Source organism: Carcharhinus amblyrhynchos, chromosome 25 (assembly GCF_965287045.1).
Source record: "Carcharhinus amblyrhynchos chromosome 25, sCarAmb.v2.hapA, whole genome shotgun sequence".
Classification (NCBI taxonomy): domain Eukaryota; kingdom Metazoa; phylum Chordata; class Chondrichthyes; order Carcharhiniformes; family Carcharhinidae; genus Carcharhinus; species Carcharhinus amblyrhynchos.
The window spans coordinates 11516280-11543096 of record NC_137348.1 but is presented as its reverse complement, the minus strand read 5'-3'; the positions used below and the strand labels follow the sequence as shown (position 1 = coordinate 11543096).

Below are 26817 nucleotides of genomic sequence, written 5' to 3'. Positions count from 1 at the left end.
CGCTAAATATTTTTAAGAAGCGGGTTGATGGGTTCTTGATAAGAGATGGGATTAAGGGTTATGGGGAGAGGGCGGGAAAGTGGAACTGAGCCACAACAGATCAGCCATGATCTTATTGAATGGCGGGGCAGGCTCGAAGGGCTAGATGGCCTACTCCTGCTCCTATTTCTTATGTTCTTATGTTCTTATGCTTCAGTCCCTTAAGCCTGCTCTGCCACTTTATTACATCTTGGTTGGTCTATACTTCAAAGAAAAATTTACAAAACTTATAAAAATGTTTAAAATAACTGAACATTGTGAAAGAAAGATACAGTGTAAAGTATTCCTTCCTCCCTTCTTTAAGGATCTTGAGAATATAGAGATATCTGATAGGTATTATAGATAGATTTATAGATAGATAGATTATATGATAGATTTAAAAAGAATGAACTCTGTCAAGACCCTATGAATGAAGGCTTTTGCTTGTTCACTCACCAAATATTTAGTGATCTGATCTTATCTAATTGTGTGTGGAAATTGTTTTTTAAAAATTAACTGATGAGCTAAAAGATTTCCAGGGCATAAAATGAAGTGAAATCAGCAGAAAACAACAGTTAATATAAATTTTAACAACAAGTGACTAAAAGATGCTCAGTGCTCACTACGATATTTTAAAGAATTACTGCTGCCAGATACTGCCATTATCCTGTGGTCAATACAATCATATGGAGAAAATCATTTTCCTGTTGATGGGAAGCACTGTTCTCAGATTGGAATTTGTCAAGAAAGAATGTGCAAGGTGACAGGGATAAAGTAGGGCAGGGGGACACCGTAGAATGCTCTTTCGGAGAGCCAGTGCAGGCTTGGAAGACCTAATGGCCTCCTTCTGCACTGTAAGGATTCTGTTATTCTTACCTTTGATCAGATTCTTTCTGGATTTCTTTGTTAATCTCATCAATTTTTTGCTGAAGTTTCTTTCTTCGCTGCTCTGGTGGAAGATGACTGAAGTCTTCTGGTCCCGAGCCCTGTCCAAACCGTAATCACACAAGTTAGTGTCTCAAGTGGGTTTATATTTTTGGGGTCACAGTTTTACCTGGATGACAAATTTCATTTCCTGACCACGAGTGTTGTTACCTCAAAATAAAATAAAATTTAAACCTGGTGGCCATTATGCAAGCCACATAATCAGTTACTTAAACTCAGAGAGACATTCATTAAGTATAATTTAGATATGATTTGGAGTTGGTGTACTTTTTTTTAAATAGCTTTTTGCGTATATCAATAAAGTTTAGAAAATGATGCCTACAACAAACCTAATACTTAGCTAACACTTCATAAAGTAAAAACATCAGTCACCACAATGCATAAACAATAGAGCTGAAATTCCTTTGGACTTTACCAGACCCCACTGTCCCAGAATTTTCTGGAAAACACTACGGAATTTCGTTCCTGATGGATACTTGACAGAATTCACCTAAGTTTCCAGCACTAGACGATACACATCATTAGAAATGAAAGTGGTCAAAAAACAACAGCTACCAAAACCACCAAAATGGATAGTGCCACAATTGTGGGAAGCCAAAAGAATCCAAAGGAAATGAAATGATTACCTTGAAATAACATGAGGAGAATTCTGAATGTGGTTCCATTAATCCCTAGCTACTAAAAAATGCTGTCTTTTTTTTTAATGAATAACATGTTGTAGTACAGATTGAGTGGCGATAATTCCAAAAACAGCACTGGCCAATTGATCAATCCTTACCCACTCATAAAATTTAGACAATTCTGTGTACTCTAAGGTATTAGCAGGGAAAATTAATCTGCACAATTCCATTACTGATGCATGCACTTCTGCAAAATTAACTTTAGTCATTTAAATTATGTAACAGTTGCTTCTGTCTTTCCTCGCACGTTGCAGCGCACTGTTTTTACACTGTAAGAAATAGTATCCCACAAGACAATGCAGATTCAATTGACAAGAATAAGGACAACAGATATTTTTCTAATCTTGCTCGTGTCTCTCCTGTGTAAGTGGTACAGCTTTGATGCATTCTGCACTGGCTGTAGAGCGCACTGATAAGAGATAACAAGGAATTTCACATCTTTACTGACGATACCATTATACATAAAGATCTGAAGGAGACATAACCATAGCAAGTAATTCAGGAGAGAATACAGAATTTTAAGGTATCTGGCTCCATCATTTGTCAGCTTTTAATCACCCTCTATTCCCGTTACAAGGCTTTTAAAGCTACAGAGCAGTTCAGAGATTGCCTGCACCTGGGTCAGATAGGTAAATTTGTATTTGTCTAAAAATAAATGAAAGAGGCCAGCCACATAAATTATACTCATATAAGCTAATACATCATAAAAATATCCATTGTGATAACGTGGAGAATCCTAATGAAGCTGCTATTTCTAACCAATGACATTATAAGGGTGATTCACCAGCACACCCACAGGCGCAACTAGTGTTGTGGCCAGAGAAAGACCCAGCGAGGGCATGACCCGGATTTAAATATGCATTTTCTGTTTTATGCCAGATTTACCTGGTTTCCGGACTTCACCCAACCACCAGCGCAATGTGAAGCCAGCAGGAATCACTACTGGTCTCAACAAACAGAGACCAGCTGTGATGAACACATTGGTGGGTTCACAGGCCAAGTGGTCAGGGACATGGCTGGCATCCTAGCACTAACATAGGCTGGACCTGAAAGGGGGAGGGATTTTGGCAACACCATAATGGGCTTGTGCTCACTTGGGGGAGGAGGGGAAGAAAGAGCTGCTGCAGAGAGTGGCATTTGGGTGGGGGGGGGGTTGCTTGGTGGCAAGTGGAGGTGGGTAGGTGGGCTGATTGTAGGGCTGTCTGGAGATCAGGATGCCCTTTAAAAATAGCACACCGATCTCAGAGGAGCCATCTGTACCAGTGTCTTTAGATCCTGCACATCTCTTTTCCGGCATGAATCACTCCAAGCTCTGAAAAAATGTCTAAATATGGGTGGTTTGTGGTCTGGATCATGCCACAACACCCAGTGGAAATTGCACTGCTTTTCCTGCTGGAGTCAATACTTAGAAACTTTTTTGGGAGAATAATGCCTATACCTGCCTTCCTTATTGCCCTAAATTTGCTATGCAGTTAGCATCTCCGATTTATGGTTTATGAAAACTACTTGTATAAAGTAGTTTTGACACAGATGACTGATTTTAATAGAGTTTGATAAAAGATCTATAATCCATTACTCCAGGTGCACTGTTGGATGCTGATCTTTCATGTGTACCTCTTTGTATGCAAGTAGCTTCAAAGGGATATTAAGAACAAATTAGTTCATAGGCCAAAAGAAACAAAAAACCATGATTGAAATCCTGATCAAAAGACCCAAAGTCTTCTTGATGGCCAACCTAAGCACATCTGGCAAGTTTGCTCTGGGGTTCTGCCAGAAGTCACCTCACTAATCCCAAAATGTAACTGTAGATGTAAATAAATACTCACACATAAAAATTACTAGGTAAGATACTGGCACACTACATTCATATTTTTAATGTCCATTAGTCCATACAAGCGCTTATAAAAAAGGATTTATGTAAATAAATCCTGCAGTCTAAACACCATCAACACAAATTACCCAATCTTAAATTGGATTAATTCTAAATTCAAAATCCACCCACATTATGCTGCATTATTTTATCCAATTTTTTTAGATTTGTATTGCAGTTTTGTGAATAGGAGAAACTGTTGAGATAAGCACTTCAGGCTGAAACTACTGTCAACGATCACTAAAGGTGCAATTGTAATTGTTTTTGCAAATAGATACGCATGTAACAAGTGAGAAAACTCCTAACACTTCCATTTCCATCTTTAAGTGATTGTTATTACTCTAACGAAGCTAATTTACCTTTGTAGTCTGCAGAAACTCAAACAATAAATTGCATTTGTTCCACATTCTTCTGTTGAGTTCTAGTTATATAAATCCAAAATGTACAAATTGGTTCAGCAAGTAGGTTACAACTGGAGGTAGCAATGAGTGCCTGGAGGCAGCAAACTTTCAATTCAATGGTTAAATATACTGATCCAATTTAGCTCAGAAGTATCTCAAACATGCACTTTGTTATATGAATTCTGCAAACCGCACTTTATATTCCCACTTTAATAAACAACATAGTTCTTCGCAGAACAACGTGGTTGTTGCAATTTACAATGAGTGAAGATCAGTGGAATTCCTGAGTGATCATTCAGCATGGGTTAGAGAAGCTATTTTTAATATTTAACACAAAAATATTATCCATTATTCAATCTAGAAAGCAAGTAAATTAACTTAATTGCATTATAATTTTCTATGGGTGCAGCCTAAATAGGGCTCCAATATATTTGATTTTGTCTAAGAAATAGCTTTCCACAGAGAAAAGTACTGCACTAAGTTAAGAAAATCAACACAATTGTCACAAGGCATTATTTCCAAAGTGACATACATCTATATATATAAAATTCAAAAGATGAACCTTAAAACTCAAAGGAGAAATGTTAATTATTTGTCACACTTGGCTGCAACACATTGGAATATCTCTTGCCAAATTCATATTTCTATGAAGTAATTGCAGCATTTTCCACCTCCATTCCCTTAAACGTCACAGCCTTCCTTCAATGACCCATTCACATAGGTGGCTAGTGTATCAATACATGCACTGGGACAGAATATTTTGCAACTTCTAGGCCAAGTTATTAAGAAATTAAGAAATAGGTTTTGGTGCAGGCCTTCTCGCAGCCAGATCAGAAAGCAAAGTACAGATCAGAAAGCAAAGTACAAGTACTGTTGTTAGTACTTATAAACTCGAACAAGTTACGGAAAATTCACTTCTTCCTCTACTTAGTGTGTACAGGTGAGTGGCGAGTAAGACAGCTCCAAAAAATAGTGGGCAGGAATTGTATAAAAAGATGTTGCATTCAGATAAAAATAAATATGCTTTGTAAAGGTGGTGATTGAAACCCACTAATTCAGAGTCAGAGTAATTATGTAAGAGAGAAGCTCTCTGAAATCATTTTATGTTATTCCAGAGCTTAAATATTTACATGCTTGTCCTTTAATTTAATGCCAAAGGCTTAGTTTCACGATTATTAACAAACATTGCAGAAATGCCCTTCAGATTTGTCCTATTCTTGAAATCTCAGCAGCAATTCATCTTCAGCAATTAATGTAAAGTCAGCAATACTGCAATTTAATGAAAGGAATTTATTACACATTTTTAAAGCTGTAAATTATTTCACTGCTCACAGGATTATATAAATGGAGTACAGGCAGCTACAATGTACTTTGGAATTTCCTTCCAATAGCTAGAAGACTGACTGCATTCAAAACTATGATAAAGAACCATCTTACGCACAACCTGAAAAAGCTTTCTTTTTCGGCTGAACATCTAATTTCATTGTGAATTATAATTTTTTTTTTACTGCACTTGTCAGCACAGGGATTTTAAGACCCTGTTATTTGTGAAAGTCTCAAGCTCTCTAGCTTCCCTGAGTTCACCTTGGGCTTTGGTTTTAATCCAAAGAAAATTCAGTACAGCCTCCTCAAATGTATATAATTTTAGAAATCTAATTATTCCTTCTTCTGTGGGTAAATCCATCGAACAAATTGCTCATAATTCAATCAGTGTTATTAAGGGAGATACATACACTTTGCTCAGTGTATGAAATAAGAGAAACGCTAACCTAGTTTCTTAAGGAAAGTTTTAAAATATTTTTTCAACTTTACAGATTCAAGCAAATTTAAGCTGCCAGTATTAATCAGCAACAACATTATGATGGATATAAGTGATGAATGTAGGGCTTCAGAAATATCCAGGACAATGGATTTATGTGATCGTAGACCTAGCAACATACCATAATGTTAGCTGCTTTGCTCTCATGGAACAAATTTTTAAGTCATGAACATGCTGGTTTTTTTCAATTCCTGTGTGTACTGTGGCCTCAGAATATGAAAAATATTCTGTGATGATCCAATTTCAATATAGGCCACATGTGAATTATTTGCAGGTTTCGTGCATAGGGCGCAGTGATTAGCACTGTTGCCTCACAGTGCCAGGGACCTGGGTTCGGTTCCTGACTTGGGCCACTGTTTGTGCAGAGTCTACATGTTCCCCCCTTGTCAAGGTGGGTTTTCTCCAGGTGATCTGGTTTCTTCCCACAGTCTGTAGAAAGTGCTGATTAGGTACATTGGCCATGCTAAATTCTCCCTCAGTGTACCTGAGCAGGCAACGGGGTGTGGTGACTAGGAGATATTGACAGCAACTTCATTGCAGTGTTAATGCAATGAAGACATTGACATTGTCTACTTGTGACATTGATAAATAATGTTTAAAAGATACTGAGGGTGTGCCTAAACCACATGGACTGCAGTGGCACCTTCTCTAGAACAATTAGGGATGAACAATAAATGCTGGCCTAACAAATGAGTCTCACATCCCATGAAATAATAGTAAAAAGATCTACATGTGGACAAATGAAATAAGCTGAACAAGGACATTTTTTTTGATACTCGAAGTTACCAGAAAAAATACACACACATTGAGCTTATTAGCATCATAAATCAGGCATATGAAGTTCAATAGGAAGAAATGGTGCACTTTTAATTGCACAGGTGTTAACTGATTAAAGTTTTGATTAAAACAAAGATATCACGATCACCTCAATTAGATTCCAGACCTGTGTATTCAAAGTGTTCTGACAAAACAAAACAAACATGGACAAAACACAACAAAAAATTATCACAATTAATTTCACAAGTTGTTAACAAGATTGGTAAATCATATTAGAACTTGAATGGACACACAAAATGCCACATTGCTTACCAGTTTGAGAGAAAGCTTCACACGAAATTGAAGAGGAAAGGTGGAAAGAGAAAAAAACAAGTGACACGTCAATAGAAAACGGATACTCGTTTGTAACCTCTTCATAAGAATTATCTGTACTGAATGAACATTGTGAACGTTAGTGAACCTGGTTCATAAGGAAGCCATCTTAAATGCATCGGATGAGGATGTGAAAACAACAATATTTCTGTACAGTAAAAGAAACCTGTACAAAATTAGTGCAAGGTGTTTATCATAAAGGAACACGAGGAAAGCATGGAACAATTAGTCCATTATGTCTAATGCTATTACAGATCAAATACAATCCACTCTATTACAGACTTGTCCAATTCATTTTATCCCTTGAGACAGGACTCTGTAAATTTTATGCCTGTTTCTCTAAAATGTAAACCAAGCACGGCTCCAACTTGCATCCTTGCATTCACTGGCACATTTTCACGATCTTAGTGACTCAGAAACTATTGCACAGTGGAAATCAAATAACAACCCTCTAAATACTTTCAACCATAAATCCAACTCACAAGACAGGTATTTCTGCGAGATGCTAATACAGCTACAATTTTATTCTGATACAAATTTATTACTGAAGCGCAACTGGTATTGATGTCCTCACGTTCTCCCTGTCACAACCACTATTCTAATATTAGATTCTTCCTATATCATTAAGTAATTCAGCTGCCTTTAGTACTTTCGATACCCAACAGAATAATGGAAAATGCATAATATCTATTTATAGATCACAAATTAGGAACAGCTACATATTTGCTTTGCTGGTTGTGAACTACACAGTGATCCTTGTCCAGTGAAATATAAAAGTTATATTTTTTCCTGTTACTTATCCTCTATTCCATTATCGTGCTGTAAGGATAATACATGTTTAAATTCTGGAGAGCTTGCTCGTCTCAGTTTTAATTGTTTCTATATTTCATTTCAAAGTACTCCATTAAAACATGTATTGTCTTTTACAAAAAATTAAATGTTGATTTGTAGTGCACTACCAATGGTAAATATCAGATATGTGTTAATTGATTAGGAGCCTGTAGACTACGCAGTCCATGACAATGCAATCATGGCGCAATTTTAAATTTGCAATATAAGTTAATGGAATGAGGATATTGTTACACTCGTATCTCTGTTTTTCTAGTGTACTATACCAATAATTTGGAAATACCACTTGAGACAGGCAGTCTTTTCCAGGCATGCAAAGGTATTCAAAAACGTAAAGAAAAATTAATTCATGTTCTAACCATTGCTGAAATGCAAGTCCATGGATATTCCCAATGTTATTTAGTAATTGGAGTGCAATGAGTGCCACTCTAACAAACCAAGTCAAATAATGAAGCAGCACATCGTGCTTCATTCACCTGCTTGGCTAAAAAGTTACAGGTATTTAATAAACACAGCCAAGCAATATTGAGTGATACGCAGCCCAGGGAGTAAAAGCTCACTAAGTGCTTTAACTTATAGAGTTATATTCTGTCAGAAACACTGTCTGAAATTCTTTGGCCATTTATGCCCTGCCACTGCTGCAAGAGAGGATGGAGAATTTGGCGCTCAGCCAAATCTCCATTCACTGCAGCGAAACAGAAGAATCCCACCAACTGTTTCTAGTTGAACTGCACTGGGTTAATACATAATACAGCAATCATCAAAGAGGAATTTAAGTATGCTTCAAAATATCAGTGTTTTAAAATTTAGCACTTAAAATTTAAGAAGAAGAATTGATGGGCTAAATGATATTTGTTTTCCCATGTCCTTTGCGTCAGTGATTTATTGTTTTAAACTGATGTATCACAAACGAAAACCAGCATATAATAATTAAATACAAATAATATTTCTTTGGTGTCACAAACGTTATTGCTAAAACTATGTTGTGTACATTCCAATGACATAACAGAATGGCTGCCTTATGAACCTTAGCTCAGAAAAATGAAGATGCAACAGAAGCTTTTCTAACAGACACAAACTGCTTTGCACAACACAAATATGAAAGCTTCACATTTAATGCACTATGAATCTCTGACCCTGTGGAAAAATTATACGGCATTTTAAAATCAAACTTTAGCTAAACTAAATGCTAATATTTATTTTTAAAAATGCTTTAAAATGTTTCAAATGGAAAAGTATACTTATTCCTTTTGGGGTGAAAACATTTAATTATAAACAATAAACTGAAAATCCAGAATAGTTTTTTTGCATATCAAACACTAACTATAATAAATGGAATTAAATTGAACAAAACAAATTATATTAAGCTCTTAAAGCTGACAATCTTAATATATGATAATTTTTCAGTCAAAAATAATAGGTTCAACTATTAGAACAGAGCCAAAAAAGAAATCAAAATTATACATCACAGAGACAAAAAAAGAAATGAAATCAATGCAACCAGGGATGGACAGTAAGTATTGACTGAGCCAGTGACACCTATCATTTCAAGGATGAATTAATTGAAAAAAAAACTGCAAAATTTCACTTAAATCAAAATTACAAACAACTAAAAATGTTACATTACACTGGGTATCTTTCTGGTATTAGAAAACTATGCATTTAACACAAAGCATTTATTCTGCATTCAAAACTTGATTAGCTTCATTAGAACATTTAAACTGAAATTATAAATTCTTCTTTTACGCAAGGCTCAAATATTGATAACATTATTGTAAAATATCGTAATGTTAGAGCATTACTTTAGGAAAAAAAACTGTTTACAAAGCAGCCCTAGGAAGAGCAACAACCTTAAGTTAGTTGCACATTATCTTTAGTTTTACAATTACTTTTCAACAATTAGTTATTTTATTATCTGAAATCTTCACAGCTACAAAATTCAGAGTTGTTAATTAATGCCCCAAAAGCAGAATCCAAATCAGCATGCCTTCTTCAAGGTTACAGAGTACACTGTCAATTATATATTTGCTCCCATCCATTTCAATTTTGCTTTTCATTCCTCTTCAGATTTCTCCCTTTGTTTCCCTGCACCATCATTCCTCTGCTGAAAACATGGGTCGATACACATTCTTAGACCTCTGTTCGTAGATAGGAACAGCGTAGGTATCTAATTGTCTGGATTATAAATTAGAAGATCAAAGTACTGACATGCGTTCACAATTTCCCATTAGGTTCAGTTAACGGATCTACATGAAGTCTCAAGTAAAGTAATTCTCAAAGGGAAGGCAAGTCACACTGAATTTATTTTATGTACTCCATCACGCCCAGTTATATCTGTTTGGTACTTGTGCTGGCTGCATTCAATCCCAACTCTCTGCAAATGTTATTCATCATCATAAATCTGATTGCAATTTATTGTTGGCTGAGATTTTCAGATTTCTGGCATGGTACTTTTCAGATGATCTCAATATTTTCATTAAGGATGACTTCATTCTTTTTCCATAGAAATCAGAGGGAGCCATGTAGTTTGAATTAGCCATATCCTTTCAAGGTCCATGTTTCACTGATTTACACATGCTCAGGAGTAGAAATATAAACATTCAACCTGCTGAAATTAAATTTCAGTGGCTGATTATCACTATGAAATACGTAGTTTTGCCTGCCCGAGTTACTTTTATTTTGATTTAAATAAGATAAATACTCTTTATTTTTCTTGAAAGTCTTTTCTTGTATCTCACTTTATCCTGTTAACGTGGCTGCAGACAGAACTAAGTAACACACTGAACTGGCACTGCCTGCAATACCAAAAAAAAACCCCCACTATCATGAGCTAAGCTCAGCCGCCCATAGATTTTTACTATTTAACCGATACCTCCAATACCTCATGTTCATGTGTATAAAATTTCCCTAACACAACAAAACACACGTCTGAGTTTCATATGAAGTAGATGTTAACATGCCTTCTTCACAAACTGTCTTTTCCCTAATGAATTGATTAGAATTCATGAATTTAGAATTAATGAATTTAATGAATTGATTAGAAATAGTCAACATGGTTTTGTAGCGGGTAGGTCGTGCCTTACTAACCTTATTGAGTTTTTTGAGAAGGTGACCAAAGAGGTGGATGGGGGTAAGGCAGTTGACGTGGTATACATGGATTTTAGTAAGGCGTTCGATAAGGTTCACCATGGTAGGCTTCTGCAGAAAATGCAGATGTATGGGATTGTGGGTAATCTAGGAAGTTGGATCAGGAATTGGCTATCAGATAGGAGACAGAGGGTGGTGGTGGATGGTAAATATTCATCATGGAGTACAGTTACGAGTGGTGTGCCTCAGGGATCTGTTTTGGGGCCACTGTTGTTTGTAATTTTTATTAATGATCTGGATGAGGGTATAGTTGGGTGGATTAGTAAATTTGCTGATGACACCAAAATTGGAGGTGTGGTAGATTGTGAGGAAGGGTGTCATAGTCTGCAGGGAGACTTAGATAGGTTGCAGAGCTGGGCCGAGAGGTGGCGGATGGAATTTAATGCGGAGAAGTGTGAGGTAATTCACTTTGGTAGGAGCAACAGATGTGTCGAGTATAGGGCTAACGGGAGGACTTTGAATAGTGTGGATGAACAGAGGGATCTAGGTGTGTGTGTACATAGATCCCTGAAAGTTGGGAATCAAGTAGATAAGGTTGTTAAGAAGGTGTACGGTGTCTTGGCGTTTATTGGTAGGGGGATTGAATTTAGGAGTCGCAGTGTAATGTTGCAACTGTACACTACTCTAGTGCGGCCGCACTTGGAGTACTGTGTGCAGTTCTGGTCCCCGCATTACAAGAAGGATGTGGAGGCGTTGGAGAGGGTGCAGAGGAGGTTTACTAGGATGGTGCCTGGTATGGTGGGGAGGTCCTATGAGGAGAGACTGAGGGATTTAGGGTTGTTTTCGTTGGAAAGAAGGCGGCTAAGAGGGGATCTTATTGAAACATATAAGATGATTAGAGGTTTAGATAGGGTGGATAGTGATAGCCTTTTTCCTCGGATGGAGAAAGCTAGCACGAGGGGGCATGGCTTTAAATTAAGGGGGGGTAGCTACAGGACGGATGTCAGGGGTAGGTTCTTTACCCAGCGGGTGGTGAAGGATTGGAATGCCCTGCCTGCTGCAGTTGTAAATGCGTCTAGTTTGGGGGCGTTTAAGAGATCTCTGGATAGGTTTATGGACGAAAAGGGATTGGTATAGGCTAGTGGGTCATTGTTTTTGTAACTGGTCGGCGCAACATCGTGGGCCGAAGGGCCTGTTCTGCGCTGTAATGTTCTATGTTCTATGTTCTAATGCCCTATTTCCTCACTTAAATTTATGCCCTTGGTGATTTTTTTTCTGATCTCCCAAAGACTGGCGCATTTATATTAGGAAATTATTTTTTCCATGTTTAAATACACATCAGCATCAATTATTCTCAGGTCAGATAAAGCACAAGCTGAATGCAGAATAAAGCATCAATACTGTGCATCACCCTTGCTGTACCCTCTTTTTGAGGCATGGAGTGCGGCTCCTTGGCACTTCCCTGGTGGGCTCAAACTTAGTGTGTCTAATGGGACAAATTTCAAATAGAATGTGAAAGATATGCGGTGTGTTTCTTTGTTGAAGAGGAAAGAGTAATCTTGCTGCAGACTAAATAACATTTTCATTTTGCACATTAACCATTAGAGGCTGAATTATTGAAGGCTGATGGTGACAGGGGAGAAAGTGTGTGGTCTTTGAATTTCCCCAGCACTGGCTGGAATCTGTCCAAGGCCCAGTTTCAAAAAAGCCAGGGCAGTGGCAAAGTGGCTTCCTGTCCATAAGCAGTAGTAGCCAATGGAAATAATTAAAGGGTTTATTAAGGCCCCTCTCTGCGCCGACTAGGAAGGGAGGCTCTTGTTTCAATGGAACTTCTAAGCCCTCCCCCACCGCAAAGACATCTAAATGGTCATGGATCACCATGTGCCCTCTGAAAAAGTTTTAAAGTGCTGAGAGAGCACCCCCAACTCAAGATGCTCTTTCTCCTTTATCTACATTGGCAGGATGCCACTATCTTAGTGCTGGAGGCCCTCCTTTGGCCCTTCAGACCTAAGAGCCCACCCGGCATCCTTAATTGAACAGTGAGCCTATCCCTTTTGAAAATCTGTTGGTGTCCACTTCCACCAAATGTAGGCTTGGTCCAGAAATTATTCTGATGTTGGGGTTCTGATCCTAGACTGAAAATCCAGCCCATGGTGTTTTCATGAGACTGAGAATTTAGTTCCAACTTGTATTGCATTACTGACTAACACCCACAAGCAGCTGATGTGACTGTCAAAATATATTTTACGTAACACACTTACAATTGTCTAATGGAAGATTTTTATGTCACTAGCACAGAATCACCATTCCATGGACTGAGTCTAGTACTGAATCACCAGCAGAATCTTCAGAACCCTCCCAAAAAAACTTCAGCAATTGATGAAAAATTTAATGTTTTCTGTATATGAAAATAAATGGAATCAAGGAAGCAGACTTCATCATCTCAGTTTTTCAGTCCTCTCCTGAAACCCTACTTCATATAGGGTCTGGTTCCAAGGCCCTGCTGCCCCCATTATAACTGACTCAAGTGTCAGATTCCATCTTGTGCTTAGATGCTGTGAGCAGTGGTATGTCAGAATATGGCTAACATCGCAGACTAGAGCAATTCTATTTCCAACAGCTGCATATTTATATTTTCTGCCTGGGATCACTGGATAACAATTATACGGCCAACTGTGACTTTTTTTTAAAACTGATTTTCAGGATGTGCTCACATCTGAAATAGATTAAACATCCCAACTCAAACACCAGCAATTTTGTTATTTTGCATTGTAAAATTACTCTATTTGCATGTTTGAATTGTAAAATATTATTTACTGTGGATTAAAGATTTACCTTCAACACAATACTCTTTAAATTGATACTTGGGATGGCATGGTGACAGTGGTTAGCATTGCTGCTTCACAGCGCCAGGGACCCGGGTTCAATCCTGGCCTTGGGTCACTGTCTGTGTGGAGTTTGCTCGTTCTCTGTGTCTGCATGGGTTTCCTCCCACAGTCCAAAGATGTGTTGGTTAGGTGGATTGGCTATGCTAAATTGCCCTTTAGTATCAAGGGGACTGCCACAGTAAATACATGGGGTTACAGGTATAGGGCCTGGGTGGGATTGTGGTTGCTGCAGACTCAATGGGCCAAATGGCCTCCTTCTGCACTGTAGAGATTCTATGATATATTTTTATACAACTGTAAGAGAGAAAAACTATACATGACATTCAAGATGTTGCACTAGTGCATCTTAGCTGATGCGGCAACGTATATGCCAATTAACTTCATCAACGTTGGATTAAGCAGTGTGACATGTCCAGGTTATTCAACAACCTGTTTGATGAGTATGTGTTTCTAAGGGGAGAGCTTAGAATTGGACTTGACTGTGCTGACCTCCACAATCAAATAGCTTGCTCTTGCCTATTCTGAAATATCCTTATGTTTGTTCAATGTTAAGTTTTCTTCAATATTTGCTTCAGTGAAGCACTTTGAAATATTACATTAAAGTGGGTATATTAAGGCATTATATAAAAGCAATCAGTTGTTTTTGTTGCTGCCTCTCACAAGCAGGGCTCAATGTTCACTTGGATGAGGTGCTAGAGGAATTACTGACACACACCAAGGAATCAATGCCTTGAGAAGAGGAGGAAACACGGAGTTAAAAAAAATCATATATTTGGTCCTCATTATCAGGCTGCTTTGTTCAAATCTAAACCAATGATCATGTGGTACAAGTTAACAATATTATTGACAAAGTAAAAATTTGCTGAGTTTTTTTTGCATTAATCATCTGAAGTCTATAAAGGTATTAAAATAAATGTAGTTTAAGTGAAAGATAAAGTTGATCTGACATTTTCCTGCCCCTTTTTTGATACTCCATGTTTAGTCCTATCCCCGAGTACACAGAAAGCACAGTGACCAACTCCTCAACTGTGTGTATCTGAGTTTGACGGTGAATTGCCCGTTTCTCATTTTTGCCTGTGAAAAACTGACCATATATTTACTATTCAATACCACTAAGTATAACATGGTTGAGATGGAGATTTTTAACATAAGCATTCAAACAGGTGAGACCATGTCCTACATATTATAGGTATAGCATATTACACTTGCAGAATTGCTTTAAAAGTATTCACATTTTTATTCCAATGAAAGCATGCTAATGAGACCATTACTTGGGAACATCAATTTAGTACAACACTAATTTAGGTTTAGTTTATTTAAACAGCTTATGTTCTAACAATAAAGAATGATCTTATAGCTTTTAACAACTAACAATGAGAAACACAAAATCACAGCCTTATGGTTTATTGTACTCAACCTGCATATGCTTCTCAATACAGCATTAGCAAGCATCTATTCTACAGATAATTATGATGGGATTTGGAGCCACAAGATGCAATAACACATAACAATGAAGCAGCAAGTCCATGTGTTATTGTGAATTCTAGTCAGTAACCCCACTTACACAAATAGGTTAACCTCATTATAGTAATTTGCATATGGCAGTTAGAATTAAAACTTAAAAAAGGTTTGGATCTAAACATTTCTTTAAAATCCTTCTCAAAAATATACATGTTCATGACGCATCCTGATTTTAGTGTATTTTTTAAAATTACATTTCATGTAACATTTGCCTATTAGCAATAAAGATGAGGTTAACTGCTGCAAATAAGATGCTCTGGTGATACCAGAGAAGAAAGCAATCTCTTCAGTTAATGTTACTGTGTTCTTGCATTACTGAGATTGATCTGCAGAATTTCTACTTGATATTTTCACCAGGAAGATCGTATAGTGCTGAAAGTAATTATTAACAGCAAAACCATGCACTTAGTTCCTGTGCTATTGCTTCCTGGCCGTAAGAATTTATTTTTAAAGTTTATTTTTAGGTGCAAGTAAAACTAATACAAGATGAAGCTGTTCCAATCAGCCTTTACTATTTCCTTATCCCCTTCATTAGTCAATCAATTATTTGGATATTGTCTCCTCTCATGCTACAGCCCAATCTCAAACCAGAAACTACTAGTTACTGATAGCACTAGCTCATCAAATTTAAGGTGGGACTCTTCAATGTAATGGTCATTTTATTCAGTAAAATGCAACACAAGCACATGCCCATCTGGAGCATTTTTAAATAACAGTTCAAATGTTTGGGGTGGGGGGGGGGAGTGGAGTGGAATGGAGCAGGAGTGGGAGTGGGGTAGTAAGGCAGGGAATGAAATGCAGAAATTAAAATTCCGTTTCCACAATTGTGAAATTTATTCTGTGTAACATACGATTAGTTGCCCAGATTACACCATGGAGTTCCTAATTTACAACAAAGAGTTCGGCCCCTTGATCAAATCAGGATCTTTAAAATCATGAAGAGCTTCAATAGGGTAAAGATGATGTTTCCACTTGTGGAAGAGTGCAAAGCCAGAGGCTACATATCAAGGACAGTTAATATTAACTCCAGTAATGAACTGAGGAGAAATGTTTTTACCCAGAGAATTGTTAGAATACAGCACTTACTATCATACGATGTGGAGATGCGGGCATTGGACTGGGGTAGGCACATTAAGAACTCACACAGCACCAGGTTAAGTCTAGCAGGTTTATTTGGAATTGCGAGCTTTTGGAACGCTGCTCCTTCATCAAGTGAGTGGCTCTCACTCACTCACTGATGAAGGAGCAGTGCTCCAAAAGCTTGTGATTCCAAATAAATCTGTTGGACATTAACCTGATGCTCTGAGACTTCTTTTTGTTACTGTCATATGTAGTAGAAGAAAACAGCATACATATATTGGAAGAAAATGAGATAAATACAAATCAGAGAAAGGAATAAAAGGATATACTAATAGAGTTAGATGAGGTAAGGCAGTCTTGTAATTCCTATGTAAATCTGGAATTCTACATTTCTATCTTTTACCTCTATATCCCTTTTATACCTGTCTTTCAATAATACCTGTTATTCACAGTTTATGAACCATGTTTCTTCTTCTACATGAAATGATTTTCTCAGATATGTAATTTCCCCTAGTTGATGAACATGGTGCATACCAACCATTTAAACTTGTGTGTTAGCAGTTCTTAATACAAATGAAAATGTGTTATCAGGTGTGCCTATGCGCTTTCACAAGGAAATGGGAGTACCAATTGCTCCAATTTGGACATCATTACCTTGAACAACTAAGAGCATGATAAAACTCTTGTCACTCTTTTGTGAGAAAAATATCAAATAGCAATAAGTTGATATTGTGAACTCTAGTTAAAAAAAAGATACACAACAGTGAAGCTGCACATCACACATTATAGGGGTTATGGACATTTCAGTTTGTCTTTTAAATTCTAATTTTCCTTCTTAAATATACATCTAGCTCCTACAGCTTGTCAAATACACTTTTTTCTCAAAACAAATCATTAGATACCTCATTGTAACAAGATATTACAGCCACTACTTAACAGCAAATAAATGAGAGCAAGTGGTTTCACAAATTTAATAATTGACAAAACACCTATTACAAATTTTCCAGAAAATAAAACCACTGTAGCTTAAAATCTGTAAAAACATCTTTCTGCATTTCTGTTTGCCACCTGTTCACACTAATTAATTAAAAGCAGCAAAATGATGAATCAGGCTATGCTTTCCCTTGATACTACAACTCATTATTGATTTAAGACTAAATTAGGAAATCATCAACTAGCCACACTGAATAAGTTATAAATTTAGCATATATTTAATGTATGCAAATAATTTATGATCTTGCACCTCAGAAGTATTTCTCACACAGACAGGCAAGATTAACATCTGCAGAAAAGTAAGCTAATCATAATAGATTACATGACTAAATATTTTGCATGGAAACATATACTTCATAATTATTTCAGGAATTAACAATTTTGTAGTATTTCATGCTGATTTTTGATATTACGGGCACTTGTGGTTTTGTGTGGGGCTAATGTAATTGCCTGTCCAAGGGGCTGGGATGGATTATTTACGCAAATTCAGTTGATTCCTCTCCTTTGGCCCCTCCACCCTCATCTCCAACAATTGATTTGAAATTATGACCTTCTTTGACACACACACTGAGACTTGCAGGTCAGCTGCCTCTGCCAATTTCCACCTTCCTCTAGCACAACAGGCCAAACTTTCTCTCTGGTGCCCTCTCTACTTTGCTTCCAATCTTTCCTTACCTCTTCTCCAAGCTCAGCTCACCCATGAGACCCACTTCCTGCTTGCCTAGCCTTTATTCCCACTAAACTGCTGACCATCTATTTTCCATTCTTGGCTCCCATGTTAGCTGATATTATTAACTATCTCTCTCATCAGGTGCTGCCACACTGTTAAATTTACCATCGTTGTCCCACTCCTTAAATAAAACAACTCCTGATCTCCCCCATACTTTCAAAGCACGACCCCATCTCCAACCTTCCTTTTGTCTTCAAAGTGCTTGAACATGCTGTGGTCTCCCACATCAATGTCCATCTTTCCAGAAACTCCAAGGTATTCTTGGAGGTCAAGGTATAAACCCTCAAACTCACAAATCACATACGGTGTGAATGTGACAAAAGTAAAATATGCTGCCCTGTCCTGTCTGCAGCCTTTCATGTGTTTAACCACACCAACCTCCTTCAAAGCCTCTCCACTGCAATCTAGCTGAGTGGGACTTGCCCAATTTCATTTTAATTTTATCTAATCCTAACCAGAGAATCATCTGCAATGGATTATTTTACTGCTCCTGCACAGTTACCTCTGGCATCCCACAAGGATCGATTCCCGGTCTCTTCCTATTTCTCATCCATGTTTTATCCTTAGTGTTATCATCCAAAAATGTAGCGTTAATTTCCAAATGCATGCTGATAACACCAAGCTCTATCTCACTACTAACACCTTTCTTGGCCCCTCCCCTACCTCCAAATTATCAACTATTTGACTGGAAGGACAGAAGTGTTGTTCAATTCAATTTGGGAAAATAAAAACGTCTCTAATTTCTATGACAAACTCTTTTCCCTGGTCATTGACACTACCCTTCTCCTCTGTCCAAGGCCAAACCAGATTGTTCATAATCTTGGTGCCATTTTTGATCCCAATACAGGTTTCTGATCACATATCTCAGCCAGCATGAAGATCACCTGTATTACCCTCTGTAACCCTGCGCAACTTTGCCCCTTGCCTCAGCTTATCTGTTGCTAAAACCCACATTTGTATCTTTGTTTCTCTCAATTTGACTATTTCAATGCACTCTGAATCAGACTTCCATGTTTTATCCTCCATAAACCTGGCATCATTCATTAATCTGTTGGCTATGTCCTGAATTCATCAAGACTCATTCACTCCTCAGTTCCTGATTAAGCACTCAGTTTTAAAATTCTCAACCCGATTTCAAATATCTCCACAACCTGACACCTTCCTAGATCTACAAGCTCCTTCACAACTCTTTCAGATATATGCAATCCTCTAATTCCATCCTTTTGCACAGCCCTGATCATAATCATTCCAGCATTACTGGTCATGCTTTCAGTTGTTTGGGCTCTGAACTTTCCTTCCTAAATCTCCCTTTCTTTTCTCCTTAAAGGTACTCATTAAAACCTAGCGCTTTGACCAAGTTTTGGTCATCTGTCATAATATCTCCTGTGGATGGCCATGTCAAATTTTGCTCCATAATGCTTCTGTGGAGTGTATTTGAATGTTTAATTACATTCAAAAGTGGCACATAAATATAAGTTATTGTTATTGTCCCAGTTAATGTGCATCATCAACATGTTCAAGGTGGTTTATTAGTTTGATTTTTTGGGGGGATAGTACTAATTGTTGAAAATGCTTTGGTAAAAATCAAAGATAATATAAAGACATTATTGTTGACTCAAAATGATGATTCTATTCTCCTCTCACAAACGCTGTCAGATCTGCTGAAAATTTCCAGCATTTTCTGTTTTTGTTTCAGATTCCAGCATCCGCAGCATGTTACTTTTAACCTAATCAAAGGAACTACCCATTCCTAATCTTTGCAAACAGTATTTTGAGACTGGTTTCTGGGAAGTGGACAATTGGAAGGCAATTCTTTGGAGTTTCCTTCTATGGGAAAAATTTGGTTTTTGGGCAAAAGTAGAACTCAGTTTTAGAAAGGTCAGAGGTACAAACTCTTACCTTATGACAAGAGTGCTGCAGACAAATATTCTAATGTACTATGCCAAAATGAAGTAATTTTAGCATAATACCTTGCACTGACCACCTGATGAGATTGTTAGTTGATTAGATGCTCAGATTTGGTCTCAAAATCAACTGTATTTTGGTAATATCTCTGTGAACTACTTAATACTGCATTACACAAATTGTTTGAGTTAATTATCAATGTCTATGAATAAAGGTATGCAAATATTTTACTTTAACTCAAAGGGGTGTCCAGAAAACAATATTCTCGGTCATAACTTTTATAAAATAAAGCAAACTTAAGCTTGCACCAAAATTGTTTTAGGAAAATAAATAAAAAATTGACCAGTTATGGAGTGTCGCTCAGTTGGGTTTAACAACTTCCTTCAACATGTAAGGCTTTTTCCAAGAGGTTTAATTAGTATAATTCCTGATGTCTTCTGCATTATAAATAGCGCAGCCCATCAGCTTTTACAGCTTTAAAACATTTTAAAACATGTTATTTTACATTTCATAGTAACATAAGCTCTGCCTATTCAGCTTGATGTATTTCAACGATTCGTAATTAAGCATATATTTGTCAGTGTGAAGAGAGATCAAAATACAACTTAATTGCTTGTGTAAGTGGGGCTAATAACTGCAGGGTGGGTGTATGGCAAGTCACCATACATAGACTTACAACAAATTCCCTCGCCTCATATGCATAAGTAGGTTTCCCTAATGTCCTCTTCATCAGTTCTTTGTGAAAATAGAAAGACCGAGTCTGAGGTGCACGTTTGTGGGAAAGAACACATCCGTATTAAGAGCCAGCAATTCAAAACTAGTTGTTACCCGCTACATTTAGTCAAATACAGGGTAGGTCTGAAATACCATATTTCCTCAATCAAGGATGGAGTTTCTACAACTTCTCTTCACCTCGCAGGGATGTTCTATGGTCAAGGTTTATCTGAATTTTGTTGGAACCAGAGTCAAATGATAAGGTCAACTTTTCAATTGCCTTCCCTCTCGGACGTGAAAGGAAAACTTGAAACAGAAACACATCCTTAATCTTCCAATTGAACTACAGGGCAAATAGCAATTTCAGCATTTTGCATTTGACCCACTTTAATGGGAGATTATTTATCCCTTGCTGGCAGATATAAAATAAAACATGCAGCAGAAATAGGAATCTAGACATTTGGAGCCAAATATTTGTGCAGTAATTTGCCTAGTTGGAAAAGTTTTTTAAAATCCTTCTTTTTATTAGGAAAATCAGCTCAGAGTTTTTTTTTTACCTTGATTAACTGTCTAAATATATTGACTGGAAGATAAGTAAAATGTTTACAAGTATGAGATGTGCTTATAGTTCATAAGCAATTAGTTGCAAATTATTTTGGTAGCTTGATGTTGCAGCTAAAATCACACTGTAATTTTCTGTGGAAAGCAGAGCTTCCACAGAAACCATATTACTCAGTTCTACTATAACTCTGATTAAAAATTCTGCAAAGCATTTTTAGGCAAAGTGCAGAGTAGGCAATTATTTATAGGCTCCACTGCTTGAGAGAAATATCTCCCATTACTTGAGGAAAGATTTTGAATATTTTAAGAAATTGCAAGATAGATAGAAGGAAAAGGTTAAAACCATTGGTGGATGTAACAGCATAGTTCGTAAACCAAGTTGCTATTGGTTCAAGAATACCTGTAGCAAATACAAGCATCCTGATCGCAGTCAGATTGCCATCTTACATCCAGCTAGCACCTTAATGCAATTTACAAAAGCACATTTACCCTTGATGTCTCTGATGTTGCTTCTCACAATAAGACTTTAAGTGATAAATCTTTCCACAGGTTTATCTATTCCAATTCTACTTTTTCTTAAAGGGAACAGCCAACAAAAATACTACAGCAAATGGTTCCGTTCAAATTTTCACTCTGTTATTACACTCCTAATTTAAAGATACCATCCATATGAGGGTATTCTGGATGGCATTCAGGTTCTGGCATAATTCATGAATTACTGATTTCTGAAGACTCCACTTAAGTGGTGATTATATTTAACTTTTTTGCTGCATTGTACTTTGCAGTTGACCATTTTGTGCTAGGTATTTGGCAATATTGCTATCGGATACTGTCCGAAAGTAATGGCATCTGTTTACGCAACCACTGTTTACAAGTTGGAAATACACTGGTGGATCTCCTGACAATGAAATTTTTCAGTACTTTTCAAAATACTGTGCAAACCTTGATTGAGGAAATGTATTTGTAATTCTTAATTTTTATCTTTCAAGTTAAGTACTGTGGGTACTATGAAATGCTCAAATATTGAAAATGTTCTTCTTTTCAAACTAGAAATTCCATTATATAATGCTATGAAGAATGTATAAAATCAAACAGGAAAAAATGTAAAACCAACAAAATTTAAAAATAAATATGCACTTAATTTTCCTCTTTATACTTAGAAAAATTCAGACATTGATTTCCAAAGAGATAAACAAAGCACAAAAGTTCATACATTTCAAATTAGTGGCAGAAAGGTAGTTTAGGACGCAAATGTCAAAGAAGCGACCATTGTATTCAACCTTTTAAAAAAAGGTCCATTAATTATGAATTAAACGTGGGAATTTTTAATCAGTTCTCAAATCCCTTTTATTTCGAAAAATTAAACCATTTCAGACAGTTTTGCACAATTGAAGCCATGGGCCTTTTTCATACCATTATTTTCACAAAAATAAACCAATTTGGGCAGCACAGTGGCACAGTGGTTAGCACTGCTGCCTCACAGTGTTAGCGACCTGGTTTCAATTCCTGGCTTGACTCACTGTCTGTGCGGAGTATGCACATTCTCCCCATGTCTACATGTGCTTCCTCTGGGTATTCCGGTTTCCTCTCAAGTCTAAAAGATGTACTGGTTAGGTGCATTGGCCATGCTAAATTCTCCCTCAGTATGTCTGAACAGGCACCAGAGTGTGGCAACTAGGGGATTTTCATAGTAACTTCATTGCAGTGTTAATGTAAGCCTATTCATGACACTAAGAAATAAACTTTTACAATAAGTTGCATGTGAAAATATATTAACAACATTCATTGAAGAATTGAGTTGTTCAGCGGGATGTCATGATGTGGAGATGCCAGCATTGGACTGAGGTGGGCACATTAAGAAGTCTCACAACATCAGGTTAAATTCCAACAGGTTTATTTGGTATCACAAGCCTTCAGAGCTCTGCTCCTTCATCAAGTAAGTGGCTACTCACCTGATAAAGGAGCAGTGCTCCGAAAGCTTATGATACCAAATAAACCAGCAGGACGTAACAAGTGGTGTGCCACTTGTTGGGGCCAACTTTTCTCAATTTTATATAAATGACTGATGGTATGGTTCCTAAATTTGCTGATGACACAAAAGATAGGTAGGAAAGTAAATTGTGAAGAGGATACAAGGAGACTCCAAAGGGATACATAAAGGCTAAGTGAGTGGGCAAAGATCTGGCAAATGTGGAATTGTCCATTTTGGTAGAAAGGATAAAAGGCATATCATTTAACTTGTGAGAGGCTGTACAGCTTTGAGATGCAGAGGGATCTGGGTGCCCTACTTGAATCACAAAAGCAAATAGGTGTGACAAGAAAGTAGGAAAACTGATAGAATGCTATGGTTTATTGTAAGGGGAATTGAACATAAATGTACGGAGGTTATGCTTTAGCTGACAGGATACTGTCAGGATACTTGTGGACAAGTCCCCAGGACCGGATGGAATGCATCCGAGGGTTCTGAAAGAAATGGCGGAGGTGATAGTGGATGCCTTGGTGGTTATTTTCCAAACGTCGCTAGATTCTGGGGAAGTGCCGGAAGATTGGAAAGCAGCTAATGTTACGCCGTTGTTTAAGAAGGGTGCCAGGCAAAAGGCAGGGAATTATAGGCCGGTTAGTTTAACGTCTGTTGTAGGCAAAATGTTAGAATCCGTCATCAAGGAGGAAATAGCGAGGCATCTTGAGGGGAATTGCTTGATAGAGCAGACGCAGCACGGTTTCGTTAAGGGGAAGTCGTGTCTGACAAATTTATTGGAGTTCTATGAGGATGTGTCTAGGGCGGTGGATAGAAGAGAGCCAGTGGATGTGGTCTTTCTTGATTTTCAGAAGGCGTTTGACAAGGTACCTCACAAGAGGTTATTGCAGAAGGTAAGGGGGCATGGAGTTGGGGGTAGGGTGTTAGCGTGGATAGAGGATTGGTTGTCAAATAGGAGGCAGAGAGTGGGGGTGAATGGGTGCTATTCGGATTGGCGGTCGGTGACTAGTGGAGTGCCCCAGGGGTCGGTGCTGGGGCCTCAGCTATTTACCATTTATATAGATGATCTGGAGGAGGGAACCGAGTGTATGGTGTCGAAATTTGCTGATGACACCAAGATTGGTGGAACGGCAAATTGCGCGGAGGGTGTGGAAAGTCTGCAGAAGGATCTAGATAGGCTGGGCGAATGGGCCAGGAACTGGCAAATGGAATTTAATGTTGGCAAGTGCAAGGTGGTCCACTTTGGTAGGAATAATAGTAGGAAGGACTATTACTTACGTGGCGAAAAACTGCAGCAGGCGACGGTGCAGAGGGACCTCGGGGTCCTTGTGCATGAGTCGCAAAAACCCAGCCTGCAGGTGCAGCAGGTGGTCAGGAAGGCTAATGGGATGCTGGCCTTCATAGCGAGGGGGATTGAATATAAAAGTAGGGAGATCTTGCTGCAGCTGTATACGGCATTGGTGAGGCCGCAGCGGGAGTACTGTGTGCAGTTTTGGTCGCCGTACTTATGCAAGGATATTTTGGCCTTGGAGGGAGTGCAGAGGAGGTTTACTAGGCTGATACCGGAGTTGAGGGGGTTGAGCTATGAGGAGAGGCTGAATAAACTAGGCTTGTACTTGTTAGAGTTTAGAAGAATGAGGGGAGATCTCATTGAGACGTATAAGATGATGAATGGGATGGATAGGTTAGAGGTGGAGAGACTCTTCCCACTCAGAAAGGACAGTAGGACTAGGGGGCACAGCCTCAAGATCAAGGTGGGGCGGTTTAGAACGGAGTTGAGGAGGAACTTCTTCACTCAAAGGGTGGTGAATCTCTGGAATTCTCTGCCCGTTGAGGTGGTGGAGGCTGCCTCGCTAAATATTTTTAAGACACGGGTTGATGGGTTTTTGATAAGCGAGGGGATTAAGGGTTATGGGGAGAGGGCAGGAATGTGGAACTGAGACACAACATATCAGCCATGATCTTATTGAAAGGCGGGGCAGGCTCGAAGGGCTAGATGGCCTACTCCTGCTCCTATTTCTTATGTTCTTATACTGGTGAGACCGTATCTGGAGTTGTGTGTATAGTACTGTTCTCCTTATTGAAGGAAGGATGTAAGCGTGTTAGCAGTTCCGAGACAGTTTACTGCACTAATAGCAGGAAAGGGCAGGTTGTCTCTTAAGGAAAGATTGGACAGGCTAGGCTTGTATCTATTAGGAGTTTAGAAAAGCAAGAGGCGACTTGGTTGAAACATACAACTTCCTCAGGGGTGTTGACAGGGTGAATATGGAGGGGATGTTTTCTCTTGTGGGAGGATCTAGAACAATGGGTCACTTTTTAAAAAAAAGGACTACCCATTTAAAACAGAGATGAGGAGAATTTATTTCTCGGAGGATAAAAGAGTCTTTGCAACTCTTTCTCAAAAGGCAATGGAAGCAGAATCTTTGAATATTTTTAAGCAAAGGTAGATAAATTCTTGATTAACAGGGTGGTGGAAAGTTATTGAAGGTTGAAAGGAGGTTAGTCAAATTAGCCATGATCTTATTGAATGTCAGAGCAAGTGCGATGGACCGGGTAGCCTAATCTTGCTCTTAATTCGTATGATCACATCTATGTTGTGGAATAAATGAACATTGAGACAAATAATGATAACACTGAAACTGAATGCTGAATCTGACTACTGACTATGATGTAGATAATCTAGAAAATATCATGAGCATTTTGCCAAGACACAGGTTCTTGATGAAATAACTACAAGAAGATGAAGTTTGTAAAAACTGATTCTTAAAACTGTACCTACAACTAATGGATAACGGAGAATTAACTGTCTTTTTAAAATGGCAACTTCTGTAGACAAATAAAACCAAAGACTTTTTTTTAAAAAAAAGCAATGAATTTCCAATGCAGTCAAAAACAATTTGAAAGCTGTGTAATTTGGAACTGACTTTCAAGTACTGAGTATGGAATAAAGGTATCAGCCAACGTTCAGTTTTCTGGTTAGCAAATCTTTTACCATTATAAACTGCAAAATTCTAAATTTCTTGAAAAAGGCCAATATATTTAGCTGTAGGCAAGATGATGCAACCACTGTGTCATTTGGTGGTCTAGCTACCATCAGGGCCTCTGGCTAACCTATATTTTTCAATCAATTTATTTTCTTTGCAAGGAAGGCTTTTGCCAAATTGTATCAAGCCACCAAAATTAGCAGAAACCGAAATAGTAAAGAAACATTTGCATCTGTTTTGTCCTAAACATCCTTAACTTATGGAAACAACATGAAATGCAACTTAAGTTTTCAATACGTTTCTCCTTTTATACTGCCTTTTTATGATTTCACTCTTCAAAATATTTCATTTCTTCTGGAAGATACCTGTTTATTATACCATTATATGCTTCATGGCATTTGGCAGGACACAAAAATCTACAAGCAGGAGAATATATAATTTGCAATAAATGTGAATTATTGGTGTAGCACATTAAAGGCATAGTTAGAATATAGCCACTCAAAAAGCCTGATGCGACGCTGTGAATACAACGTAATTTGACGATACTGTAGGAGAAACAGTGTGTGCATCACAAGTGTTACCTTTTGTTACTGGAAGTAACCTTTTGTACAGAGCCAAGCAGATTTAAATCTCCTACAGATACAC

At 37.8% G+C, this 26817-nt stretch overlaps 1 protein-coding gene across 10 annotated transcripts in view; it reads right to left on the bottom strand.

The window, feature by feature from the left end:
- The window catches only part of fnbp1b (formin binding protein 1b), a 289323-nt gene that overhangs the window by 54327 nt on the left and 208179 nt on the right, over positions 1 to 26817 (bottom strand). For 4 of the 10 annotated variants that reach the window (XM_080212262.1, XM_080212266.1, XM_080212263.1 and 1 more), the window contains 2 exons: positions 6823 to 6837; positions 895 to 1004 (listed from right to left, as the gene is read on the bottom strand). In XM_080212262.1, coding sequence (XP_080068388.1) covers positions 895 to 1004; positions 6823 to 6837 — 125 coding nt within the window. Of the gene's footprint in view, positions 1 to 894; positions 1005 to 6822; positions 6838 to 20611; positions 20696 to 26817 lie in introns of all 10 variants that reach the window. The other 6 variants (XM_080212264.1, XM_080212265.1, XM_080212268.1 and 3 more) reach the window with 2 other exon arrangements.